This window comes from Astyanax mexicanus, chromosome 7 (assembly GCF_023375975.1).
Source record: "Astyanax mexicanus isolate ESR-SI-001 chromosome 7, AstMex3_surface, whole genome shotgun sequence".
Classification (NCBI taxonomy): domain Eukaryota; kingdom Metazoa; phylum Chordata; class Actinopteri; order Characiformes; family Acestrorhamphidae; genus Astyanax; species Astyanax mexicanus.
The window spans coordinates 16,078,691-16,091,407 of NC_064414.1; the positions used below are offsets into that span (position 1 = coordinate 16,078,691).

Sequence of the window (12,717 nt, forward strand, 5' to 3'; positions counted from 1 at the left end):
TAACCGCGGTGGTGGCAAGGCGGGCAGAAACGCGGGCTGTGAGGACTCCTACTTCTGGGATTACGTGGACCTTCTCGCAGCCGCGTCCAGTTCAGAGGACGAGGAGTACCCTCCGCTTGCCGCTTCCTCCGGGGGCCGTCCTGCACCCGGATTTCTGGTGTCCTCCGTGTCTCCTGGAGGAGGCTGACGACGTCCTGGAGAGTTCTCAAGCAGCGCCGGCGCTCAAGACCTCCATAGCGCGCTCCATTTCGGCGGCTCCGCAGCTAGCTTCTGAGGCTAACCAGCTAGCTCCTCCGGCGGCTGTAGCTCGAGGCTTCCCCAAGGCTACGCGGCTAACTCAGCTAGCATCTCCGGCGGCTGCAGCTCCAGGGTTATCCATGGCTACGCGGCTAACGCAGTTAGCATCCCCTGCTACCACGGCTCATGTTTCTTCGGCTGCTACGGCGCTCTCCTCTCCGGCTGCAGTGGCGCCTGCTTCTCCGACGGCGGCAGATCCAGCCTCCATGGCGACCGCCCAGCCGCACTCCGATGCACTGGACTCTTCCGGCGAACCAGCAGCTCCAGTCCAGGTTTTCGAGGCTCCGAGGGCGGCAGCAGATCTCCGCTCCAAGGTTTCCATGGCTACGGCGCTACACTCTACTGCTCCTGCCGCCCCAGAACCTGAATACGCTGCGGTGAATTCAAGCAAAGTCTCCGTGCTCTTTCCAGCAGCCCGAGTCTCCACGCAGACACCTACTGCCCAAGGGTCCAAGTCTGTTTACGTGAGTGTTCCTGTGTCAGCGGTGCCCGCCACCGCCAATGTTCCTGTACCAGCGGTGCCCACCGCCAATGTTTCTGTGCCAGCGGTGCCCACCGCCAATGTTCCTGTGCCAGCGGTGCCCACCGCCTATGTTCCTGTGCCAGCGGTGCCCACCGCCCATGTTCCCGTGCCAGCGGTGCCCACCGCCCATGTGCCGATTCCAGCGGTGCCCACCGCCCATGTGCCGATTCCAGCGGTGCCCGACACCGTTCATGTTCCTGTGCCAGCGGTGCCCACCGCCCATGTGCCGATGCCAGCGGTGCCCACCGTCCTTGTTCCTGTGCCAGCGGTGTCCACTGCCCATGTGCCGATGCCAGCAGTGCCCACCGTCCATGCTCCTATGCCAGCGGTGCCTACCGCTCCAGCGCCGACGCCAGCGATGCTCATCGTCACGCCGCCAGCCCCAGCTGCTCAAGTCGCCGCGCCGTCAGCTCCAGCTGCTCGAGATGCTGCACCGCCAGTTCCTACTGCCCGAGTCGCCGCACCGCCAGCTCCTGCTGCCCGAGTCGCCGCGCCGTCAGCTCCAGCTGCCCGAGATGCCGCACCGTCAGCTCCTGCTGCCCGAGTCGCCGCACAGCCAGCTCCTGCTGCCCCAGACGCCGCACCGCCACCAGCTCCTGCTGCCCGAGTTGCCGCGCCTCCAGCTTCTGCTGCCCAAGCCGTCGCGTCGCTAGCGAGGCCCGTCACCACACCCATGCCAGTCCCTGCACCCAGGACTAAGTTTTGCCCTAAGCCCCGTGTGCCCAGGTCTGCCCCAAGGCCCCCGGACTCCAGCCCAAGAACTTTTTCACCAGGTTTTCCTGTGTCTCCTTTGTCCCCTTTCACACCCTTTTTAAATTAAAGGTAGAATATGTTAAATTAAGTTTCAAGTTTGATCCATGAATTACAGTGTCAGTAGAAAAAAAGATGTATAAACTCCGATAATACAAAAGGTAAAAATCAGCACCTTGATAATGTAATGAAACAGTAAACCAACATCGATAAACATAGAATGTCAAAAATGACTACACAAAATTGTGGAAAAAAGTGCCAATATTTGTATAGCCTTTCTTCTGATAAGTTTCAACCTGAATTTTAAACCAGAAATATCACAACATGTTTCCTTCCACCATTTCACCACCTATCACCAGGCACAACCTCCAGTCATTATGTCCACTTCCTGCTCCACATACAGACTAAAAGAAGTAAAGAAAGCCTCACTATTTCACTGTAAAGCGATTGTTACGCCCTCGCTATGTTTTCCTGTGTTTTCCCCGTTTGCTAGTGTGTTTCTCCAGTACTTTTCCGTCACGTGTGTGTAATTTGTAGCTCCGCCCCTTCCCAAGGTGTTCAGTGGTTCATGTTACTATTTATAGCTCACTTTAGTCCTTGTTTATCCGTCGGTCTTTGCACCTTCCTACGCTGTCTGTCTCGTCACGTCTTAGCTTAGTTTTGCCACGTATCGTATTTGCTCTTCTCCACGTTTCTAGTTCTTTGTTTAGTTTGTATTATTTGTTTATATCTCTTGTTTGTTTATATTCCTTGTTTTGTACATATTTACGCATTTATCCTTTGTATATATATCCCTAGCCATGCTTTCTACTTATCTGTTTAGTTTAGCTCTTTGTTTGTTTTCCCTGTTTGTTTATGTATATATATTTATTCGTTATTCCCCTGTTTGTTTATTTGTTTATTTGTTATTTATTAAAGTCTTGTTCTTACCCGCATTTAAATCCGCCTCCCGTCTCATCCCCGCGTTTCAGCGATGCTGTGCCAGCACCACTGGTAACAAGGTAACCTCAAAGCATTAAAAATTCACCACCACAATTTACTGTAGAAAAAATTGTTAAATTTTTTTTCCAGTCACCCCACTAATTCTGCTCATGTCACATTCATAATTTGGGACCCTTTGTTACACCCTGCGCAGGGTGTGTTGCAATACTCATTGCTATCTTACACCCAGCTAATAGTGTTTTTTTACGCCTTCCACCTGCACTGTTTAAATAGCAACAGTACATAAGAATATATCTACACTGACGGGTGTGGTGATCTGGAAATAAGGTGTGTTCAGGTGAATTTCTGGTGTATTGCTATCTTGGCAATGAAAAACACAGATGCACCACTGACTGAATACAACTCAGACAGACATCAACAGTAAGGTGTTTATTGCTGTCTTATTCACAGGCTTGCCACACGTACACCCCTGCTCGTTACACACACATTCAGCAGTGCACAAGTCCAACTTTTATATCAACAATAAAAAATACAAAATAAAATAACATTAATGTTCCCATAAATGTCCTGCTCGCACACCTTCACAGCGTAACCAAGCAGGTCCGTTTCCTCTGCTGAGGAGTGTTAGACACGGCCAAGTAGCTGCACCGTTAACATAGCAATTTGCCAAAGGAAAAGCGCTCCTGGCTCTTAAAGGGAATGGTAAGTGACACGCTGATTGGTTTATTTCATGTTATGCCCAAAACACACCCATGATTAATTAAGAGAATTAGCGCATGTTTTGAACTGTTCAAGATGTACTTTTCCCGTCATTACAATGACAAAGACACACTAACACGCCCTAAAACAAGCTGCATGGTGCGAAGTAGACGACTCGCTAAAATAGGGATCAGAGACATGGGGTCAGCTTAGGTTATTGCTCTAACCCTTTATACACTGAAATTCCTTCTCATTCTATGAATGGTTTAATGATATTACGGACTTTCATTCTTTCTGTGAGGAATATTAATGTTCTAACGCATTTGTTAACAGCATAGAGGTCTTTTGCCATCTGTGCCCCTCAAAAACCAATCACTACATAATTTTAACCATATAATAAGCTCTAAATTGTCCATATCACATTTTTTTGTGTGCTGCAGGCCATAAAGGAAGCTGACCAGACAAAACATATCTCAACCCAATATCCTGGGTTCATACAGTCAGTAATGAAATAAAAAGCAAAGTAAATGTAAGAAACATTTTTTTCACACTGTGCCAAATGTTTTGCATTGTTTTTGTATGTTATGACAGAATAAATGTATATAGTATTTACTGTATTTTTATGATGTGAATGTAAATTATATAAAAATTTATTTTAAAGTAGCACAACCTCATACCTCTCCCCCTCTTTCACCTGGTTCTCCGCTCTCTCCCTAACAGAAAAAAAAGAAGAGAAAGCAGGCTTTACTCCATTAGTTAAATCATTATTATTACAGTGTAACAGATAAAGCATTTATAATTTTCTCATTAATACCTTATGTCCTTTTATTCCCGGCATTCCAGGATGTCCCGGCTGACCTGGGCTCCCTGGCTCACCAGCCTGGCCCTAATGATAGTAACGATAATAGTAACAATAGTTTGTGTATTTTAAGATATACTAGTGCATCTCAAAAATTTGAATATCATAGTTACTTTATTTCAGCAATTCAGTTCAAAATGTGAAACTCGTATATTATATAACACAGTGGAACAACACCAGCAGAAGTACTGCCAAAAATACAAATTGATATCATATAAAATTCTAATTTTCCAAAACATTGATTTTTGAATTTTCATTGGCTGTAAGCCATAATCATCAACAATAAAAGAAATAAACACTTAAAATAGATCACTCTGTGTGTAATACGTCTGAACTGAATTAGAGAGGCAGTAAGAGCAAAAACTGTCCCTGTCCTGTTGCTGCTGTCTCGCGACACCCACCTACTGTCCCGTGACACTCACTTACTGTCTCGCGACACCCACCTACTGTCCCGCGACACTCAGGTACTGTCTCGCGACACTCACGTACTGTCTCGCGACACTCACGTACTGTCCCGCGACACTCGCCTGCTGTCCTGCGGAGCTCTTTAACTGGCCTGAGAAGCTCAACGACTGTCCTGCGAAGCCTTTTAACTGTACCGTGGAGCTTTTTAACTGTCCTGCGAAGCCCTTTAACTGTCCTGTGGAGCTTTTTAACTGTCCTGTGGAGCTTTTAACTGTCCTGTGGAGCTTTTTAACTGTCCTGTGGAACTTTTTAACTGTACCGTGGAGTTTTTTAACTGTCCTGTGGAACTTTTAAACTGTCCTGCAGTTTTTTTGTAGACCTAATAAAGCAGATTAAATCAAATTATACAATGCAGACGTGGCAAGCAGTTATCCAACACTTATTAAACAAAGTTAAGTTATTACAATATTGTTGTAGATGTATCATGTCATTTTGCTTGACGTTTACTTTAGGAGTTCAGGGGAACATGTTTACCTCGGTGGATGAAATGCAGAGATGAGTGCAGGTGTTGCTGTGAATTCAGAGGATTTAAAATACAGTAATCATGCTGATAAACTGTGTGTCTATTACTATTTCACCCAGTAACATTTGATCTCTCGCTATACCTCTTTAATTCTGAGAACACAGCGGGAAAAGTTTTAACCAGAACCTAAGAAAAGTGGTTTCCCCACTGTTTATTACAGCAGGAGAGGATTAAAAGCACAGTAGTTGCTCAGGTGACCAGCCAACGCCGCTATAGCCAAAAAAAGTTTGATCAATAAAATACTAAAAATATTTAAAATGAATAAAAAAATAATTAATATAAAATAAAAACTCATTTAAAACACAATCAAAGGCTATCTAATAGTACGCAGAATGATATCTGTTTCAGTTTCAAATAATTGAAACAGCTCACCAAAACCTCAACCTATCCTTTATATTTGATTCAATTTATAGGTCCTCACTCATCTTAATTTATTTAAATAAACTGAGTTTTTATTTTTAGCCTCGCTCTGAATTCAGCTCCGCGCTGAGAGAGAGAGAGAGAGAGAGAGAGAGAGAGGCACGGCGCAGCGCATTTTGCCTGATATCTCTTGATTAAATATCAATAAATATGTGAATTGTTTTTGTAATAATAATAGAAATCTAGCAGGCGTATTATATTTGTGTGAATAACATGAAATGTTTAAAATGAATACAGACATGTAGAAAAAAAACGAAGACAAGCTGTAACCTAGATATAAATAATTATATCTTAATAATAATATAATAATAATATAATAATAATAAATAATATGATATTGTCCATCGGCACAACCCTAATTGTAACTAATACAAGTACACAGTGATGGGATTTTGATGGAATAGGCCAGTGTTTCTCAACCCTGGCCAAGGAGGCCCACTGTCCTGCAGTTTTTGGAGTTGTCCCTGCTTCCAATACACCAGACAATCAGCTGTCAATTATTGTGTTAATGTGGGGCTGTCAAAGTATGACAATTAATAAAATGTGCAGGGCAGTGGCCCTTAAAGACCAGGATTGAAAAACAGTGTAATAAGCAATAGAATAGGCTCTATCAAAAGACCACAAATTAAACGGTGTCACTGAAATCGTTTCATACCTACACTGCAAAAATCTAAATATCAGCAATTGAAATGATATTTTACATTATTTAAGTAATTCAGAGCCCAAAACAAGCACATACGTTTTTTTTCATGATGGTGATTTATGATGACTGATTTATGAATTTAAGTGTAACGCAAACACCTAGATTTTATTGATTATTTTTAAAGAAAATTTACCAAGAAAAAAATAAGCAAAATGCTGTGCAAATGCTTTAACTAAAATTTAGACTTTTAGACTTAATTTAGACTAATTTAGACTTTAATAGAATGTAGATAAACAATAATAAACGAGAATATAGCAAAAAAAAATAATTTATTAATTAGACTGTTCCAGGAACTTATATACAGACACACATAAGTACACACACATCAGAAAAAAATGAATAATAAAAAATATAATTATACCAGAATGTGATATAGAATATAAAAGAGATATATGAGTGTGATAACTGTGAGATTAGGCTAAATACACATGTAATGTGTGTGCAGACATGAACAAGGTCGTTACCTGTGTCCATATTAGTTATTAATTTAAAGTCATACTATTTTTGATATTTGATATTTTGTATTATGACACTGGAAATATTATATAATAGATTTGATGGTCAAATCTAGGGGAATTATCTCATAAGTCTTAAGTCGTCTCAAAAAAACTAAGATAAGACACAATGTATCACATTGCGGCACAGTTAAAAGCTCCACAGGACAGTTAAAAAGCTCTGCAGGACAGTTAAAACAGTTAAAAACCTCCGCGGTACAGTTAAAAAAAACTCCGCGGTACAGTTAAAAACCTCCGCGGTACAGTTAAAAAAAACTCCGCGGTACAGTTAAAAACCTCCGCGGTACAGTTAAAAAACCTCCACGGTACAGTTAAAAACCTCCACGGTACAGTTAAAAACCTCCGCGGTACAGTTAAAAAACCTCCACGGTACAGTTAAAAACCTCCGCGGTACAGTTAAAAAACCTCCACGGTACAGTTAAAAACCTCCACGGTACAGTTAAAAAACCTCCACGGTACAGTTAAAAACCTCCACGGTACAGTTAAAAACCTCCGCGGTACAGTTAAAAAACCTCCACGGTACAGTTAAAAACCTCCGCGGTACAGTTAAAAAACCTCCACGGTACAGTTAAAAACCTCCACGGTACAGTTAAAAACCTCCACGGTACAGTTAAAAACCTCCACGGTACAGTTAAAAACCTCCGCGGTACAGTTAAAAACCTCCGCGGTACAGTTAAAGAGCTCTGCAGGACAGTAGGAGAGTGTCGCAAGACAGTAGGAGAGTGTCTCGGGACAGTAGGTGAGTGTCGCGAGACAGTAGGAGAGTGTCGCGGGACAGTAGGAGAGTGTCGCGGGACAGTAGGTGAGTGTCGCGGGACAGTAGGAGAGTGTCGCGGGACAGTAGGAGAGTGTCGCGGGACAGTAGGAGAGTGTCGCGGGACAGTAGCAACAGGACAGGGACAGTTTTTGCTCTTACTGCTGCTGCTGAATTACTAAAATAAAGTAACTTCTTAATGATAATCTAATTTTCTGCACTACTATATGTTGGTTATATACGTAGAATTATATGTTACAATGCAGTATTTAACTAAAGCATAGTGATACCCCATGTTATTAGTGGGTTTGTATATTTCAAGTGGACCAATAGCTGAGAGTTGCAAAAGTGTAATTAATTTACTGAATTCCCAGCCATACACAAGTTCACAATGTACACACTCCCCTGCTCTACATTCCCAGCATGCACTGCACTGTAATGAGCTCCGGCCTCTCCTTCAAAAAAATCAGTGGTTGTCGCCAATTCAGTGATTTTGTGGCTAGATTTTGTGACTTTTCAGCCCCTTCACTGTGCTCTAACAGCCAATAAAATCCCACATGTTAATAAGCATATGCATATTAATGATGTAACAGTAACACCCATGCACAGGAAAAAACATTGGCAGAATAAGTGTAACGATATATATGTTTATACAATGTATGTTTTTTTGTGCAGATTTGTATGTATAGTAGATGCGTATCTACTTTCACTGCAATGTATTTATTAATGTATTTAGATATGCATGTTCGCTTACAGACCTGTGGCCCAGTAAATCCTGGTCGACCAGCTTCACCATTATCTCCTTTACTGCCCTAATTAGAGTAAATAAATAAATAAAGTAATAAGTACTGTAAGTAAGTAAAATGTAGACTTATCATCAGAGCTTAAGATAAACTGTAATGATATTTCATAAAGTAAGAAAAAAAGTCATGCCAGACCAAAGCATTCTCTGACCATTATAACAATTAAATACAAAATTTAATTAATTTGAACTTTAACTGAAGCTATGTCTAATATTTTTTCTTAGCTATACAACATATTTATAATTAGAGCACCAAAAACATGCAGTTTAACCTTCGGTCCAGGTAATCCAGAAGGCCCAAGAATTCCAGGCAAACCCATCTCACCCTGTAAAAATATATTAGCACTCGGTAATATATCTAGATAAACATATATCCAAAAAGGTCCTAATCTGTGCAGTGAGCATTATTTGCTCAGTAAAACACGTAAATTCAAAAAGTAGTAGTTTACAGTGACTTCCGAATGTATTCATATCACTTTTTCACATTTTGTCACCTTACAACCACAAACCTCAATGTATTTTGTTGAGATTTTAAGTGACAAACCAACACAAATTAGAATGTAATTGTGAAGTGAACTGAAAATGAAATAGTGTATTTTTCACACTACAAGGCACACCGGATTATAAGGCGCACTTTCGATGAAGGTAAACACGCTGGCTACAGTCCGATAATACTCTCCTCTGAGCGGTGAAAGAGCTAGCGGTTATCACGGTTAGCGGCTAATGCTAATGCAGCAGGAGAACTAAACCGAAACTCCTGTATAATACTGTCCTTCAGCAGAGTGACTTTACTGCTCCTTACAACCTGACTGATAAAATTCATACATAAGGTGCACTGGATTATAAAGTGCACTGACGATTTTTGGAAAAATTAAAGGATTTTTAGTGCGCCTTTTAGTACGTATTCTTAGATCAAACAAAAATCTAAAAAGTGTCGACGATTTTAAAACATTTACTTGGTCAGAGGAGCACAGAAAAAGAATAAAATCAAAAAGCACATTTTCTTACATTGTTACCAGGTGTCCCTTTGTTTCCCTTCGGGCCTGGCAAGCCGTCTTCACCCTGTTATATAAAATAACAGTGCATCAGTTTAGAGTTTCCTCTAAACCCTCAGCATTCTAGTACACTCGAGTACAAACTCAGGAAAACGATGTTAAACTGCTTTATTTCAGTCACACACAGCACAACTCTGTATTTACCCTGATACAATGTGAGCTGTAGTGATGACTTGCCACAGGGTGGCGCCTCTGCAGACTGATTTACCCAGTTAACCACTGACTTTCTAATCATAGTTTAAACTGTACCTCAGAATAGCACTTTCCAAACCTGTCAAGCTTTGTAGCACAATCCAAGGTATGTAGCAAAATGAATAAGATAGTTTTTTTATTGTAATATATGTTTGATTTAGAGATTGAAAACATATTGTGGTGTGGAAGAAGAAGGAAGACCCGTGAGACTCATGCTGAATGCTCAACAGCTCCTTTATTGAACCGGCTTACCACTCACTTACAGCCTTTAACAAGACTAGGAGAGCTAAAACCAACCCACAGAGCTCAAATAGCCCAAAGGCCATCAACCCAGCTGTGTGTCTCCCAGATGGCAGATCCAGAGTGGTGCCCACCCTCTCTGCATAACCCCTCCCAAGGGAGATGTTGAGTTTCAGAGTAAAAAGGAGAACACAAATTAAGCTCTTTCTTTTACTTCCCAGAGATACACATTAACATTGTGGAGATTAATGCTCTCTAATCCACAATTCAGAAGAATTGGTTTTGAACTCCACCCACTCTTCCCTGCAGAATATTTAGGGTTTATTTAGCTGCACAGATTGTTTAAAATCTACCCACATATTTTCACTGGTGTTCATTAGGGACTGCGGCGTTCTCGAAGCTTCAGCTGAAATGCACTGTAAACTGTCTCCTGTAAATTTTACAGTAAAATTGCACTACAGTAAAACAGGATTGTAAAATTACAGTAAATCACTGTGGAGAAGATTATTGCCTAATACTGTAAAATAAGAACAGTAATATACTATAAACACATTACATTACAAGTATTATAGCTGGTTAAGAGTAAAATTTGGCATAAATAAATAAATTACAATACTGTCACTAATCCTTACAATAACCATATGTCATTCAAATGTCGGGTCCTTTAGATGCCAATGAAGTACTGCTAATTCGAAAGTAAGGAAAGATACAGCATATTACTGTGCAGTAGTTTACTGTAAAATAGAGTTTTTTTGTTTGTTACACCTTCTTTATAGTGAATTTTTATATAAATAAATAAATTATATAACTGTAACTAATCTTTACAATAAGTTTTGGGTCCTTAGTTACCAATGAAGTACTGTTAAACTATAGCTAACTATAATTGTCCTCTAAATTAACAGTAAAATACTGGCAGAAGAGCCAATGTAAAGTTGCTGTAGCAGTTCTGAGGCAGTTGCTGTGGAATCTATATATATATGCTGGCAGTTCTCAGTTCTCTATTAATGAAAACCTGAGGGTAAGGTAAGAGTTAGGATAGTAGGACATACCCATTATGCAAAAAAGTAAAACTTACCTTAAATCCCCTTGGGCCTTCACTGCCGGGCAGTCCTGGCATTCCCTAAAAACAATTAACAAGATATTTCTGCTGAAAACCTGCACTGAATGCTATAACATTTAATTAATTGTACCAGGAAATTAGTGACAAATGTATGTTTTAAGTGATTCCAGCATGTAATATGTACATGGCTAACTATATAAGACTGCAAATTACAAAAAAAAAACATTAACATTAACATTAACATAAACATAAACATTAACATTGTGGACAGATTATACAGTACAAGTCAAAAGTTTGGACACACTTTATATTGACTGTTTTTTCATTTATTTAGTCATCCAAACTATGATGAAAAACATTTGGAATTATTTAGTAAACAAAAAAGTGTTAAACAAACCAGAATATGTTCTATTTTTTAGATTCTTAAAAATTGGCACATTTCGCTTATATGACAGTTTTGCTCATCTTGGCTGGATTTTCTCAGTCAGCTTTATAAAGTAGAGTCACCTGGAATTCAGGCTAACAGTAAGAAGCTGTGCTGAATTGTCAAGAGTTAATTATCTGATTTTCTAGCCTCTTAATATTTTTTAAAGCATCAGTTGTGTATACAGGTCGAGTTGGAATATAGTGAATGTCCCTATTTGAGTAATGTTCTAATACATATTATGGCAAGATCTACTTGACTAAGTAAAGAAAAAATGACTTTAAGAAATGAAGGTCAATTAATCTGAAAAGAAAAAAAAACTTTAAAAGTATCCTCAAGTGCAGTAGCATAAAAAAATCTAAAGCGTTATGATGAAACTGGCTCTCATCTGGACCACCTCTGGTAAGGAAGAGCAAGAGTTACCTCTGTTGCATAGGATCAGTTTACCAGGGTTACCAACTGCAAGTTAACAGCTCCCCAGATAAGAGCAGCTAAATGCGTCACAGAGTATTTTGGTTTGTTTAACACCTTTAAGTTACTACATGATTACTTATGTGTTCATTCATAGTCTGGATGACTTTAGTATTCATTTTCAATTCATGAAAAATAATTAAAACATTAAATGGGAAGGTGTATTCAAACTTTTGACTTGTACTGTATATGAGAAGTCTAAAAGGTTCTGTTTTCATATAATGAAGCTAACATGCAGAGCTCAGAGATGGATGGGTTTGTTTTCCTCTGAATGCCTGGATTAATCACGTTTGAAATGCATCCCTGCAGCTTTGTCAGCCAGAGAGAGAGTAATAGGTTTAACAGGATGTTGTTAAATAGCAGTGCCAGCATAAAACAGACAAGAGCTCCTCCACCAGAGATCACACATCAAAACCCTCTGCAACTTGTAGAAAGACAAGCCCCAAATCAAACTACTGGCTTAGAAACCTGCACCACTACTGTTATTGTTATTAAGAACAATCTTAGAAGTAATTAAGAACAATTCTTCATTAATTGCACATTGCAGGGTAGAAGCAGGGTAATGTCAGCATACCACCAAGAAGGACCAACCACATCCAACAGGATTAACTGTGGACGCTGTAAGAGGAAGCAGCCTGAAAGGGATGTTCGGGTGCTAACCCGGATTGTATCCAAAAAACATAAAACCACAGCTGCCCAAATCACAGCAGAATTCAATGTGCACCTCAACTCTCCTGTTTCCACCAGAACTGTCTGTCGGGAAAATAAATTATTGTGGTCTAAAACCAGGTGTAGCACAGTTTCCTTGTCCTGTATAACGTTACTGTTGTATGTTGAGAAAGTTCAGGTTTGTTCACACGTGAGTGAGTTATTAGAAAATCGTGGCTTGTGTTTGGCGAGGTTATGGCTGAAGTGTCTCACTGAGCCACTGTTTGAGACTCTAATGACTGTAATTTGAGTGTGAGCATATGGATGCTAGCCTACTGTCGCTAGCAGTAAATTTTTGTTGTATTTCAGTATACA

The 12,717-nt window shown here is 40.3% G+C and overlaps 1 protein-coding gene across 3 annotated transcripts in view; it reads right to left on the reverse strand.

Annotated features, from left to right (window-relative positions):
* Positions 1-12,717, reverse strand: part of col21a1 (collagen, type XXI, alpha 1) — a 53,216-nt gene that overhangs the window by 11,714 nt on the left and 28,785 nt on the right. For 2 of the 3 annotated variants that reach the window (XM_049481092.1, XM_049481091.1), the window contains 7 exons: positions 10,815-10,859; positions 9,261-9,314; positions 8,525-8,578; positions 8,209-8,262; positions 4,026-4,097; positions 3,889-3,924; positions 1,583-1,627 (listed from right to left, as the gene is read on the reverse strand). In XM_049481092.1, coding sequence (XP_049337049.1) covers positions 1,583-1,627; positions 3,889-3,924; positions 4,026-4,097; positions 8,209-8,262; positions 8,525-8,578; positions 9,261-9,314; positions 10,815-10,859 — 360 coding nt within the window. The remainder of the gene's footprint in view (positions 1-1,582; positions 1,628-3,888; positions 3,925-4,025; positions 4,098-8,208; positions 8,263-8,524; positions 8,579-9,260; positions 9,315-10,814; positions 10,860-12,717) is intronic. The other variant, XM_022663869.2, reaches the window with a different exon arrangement.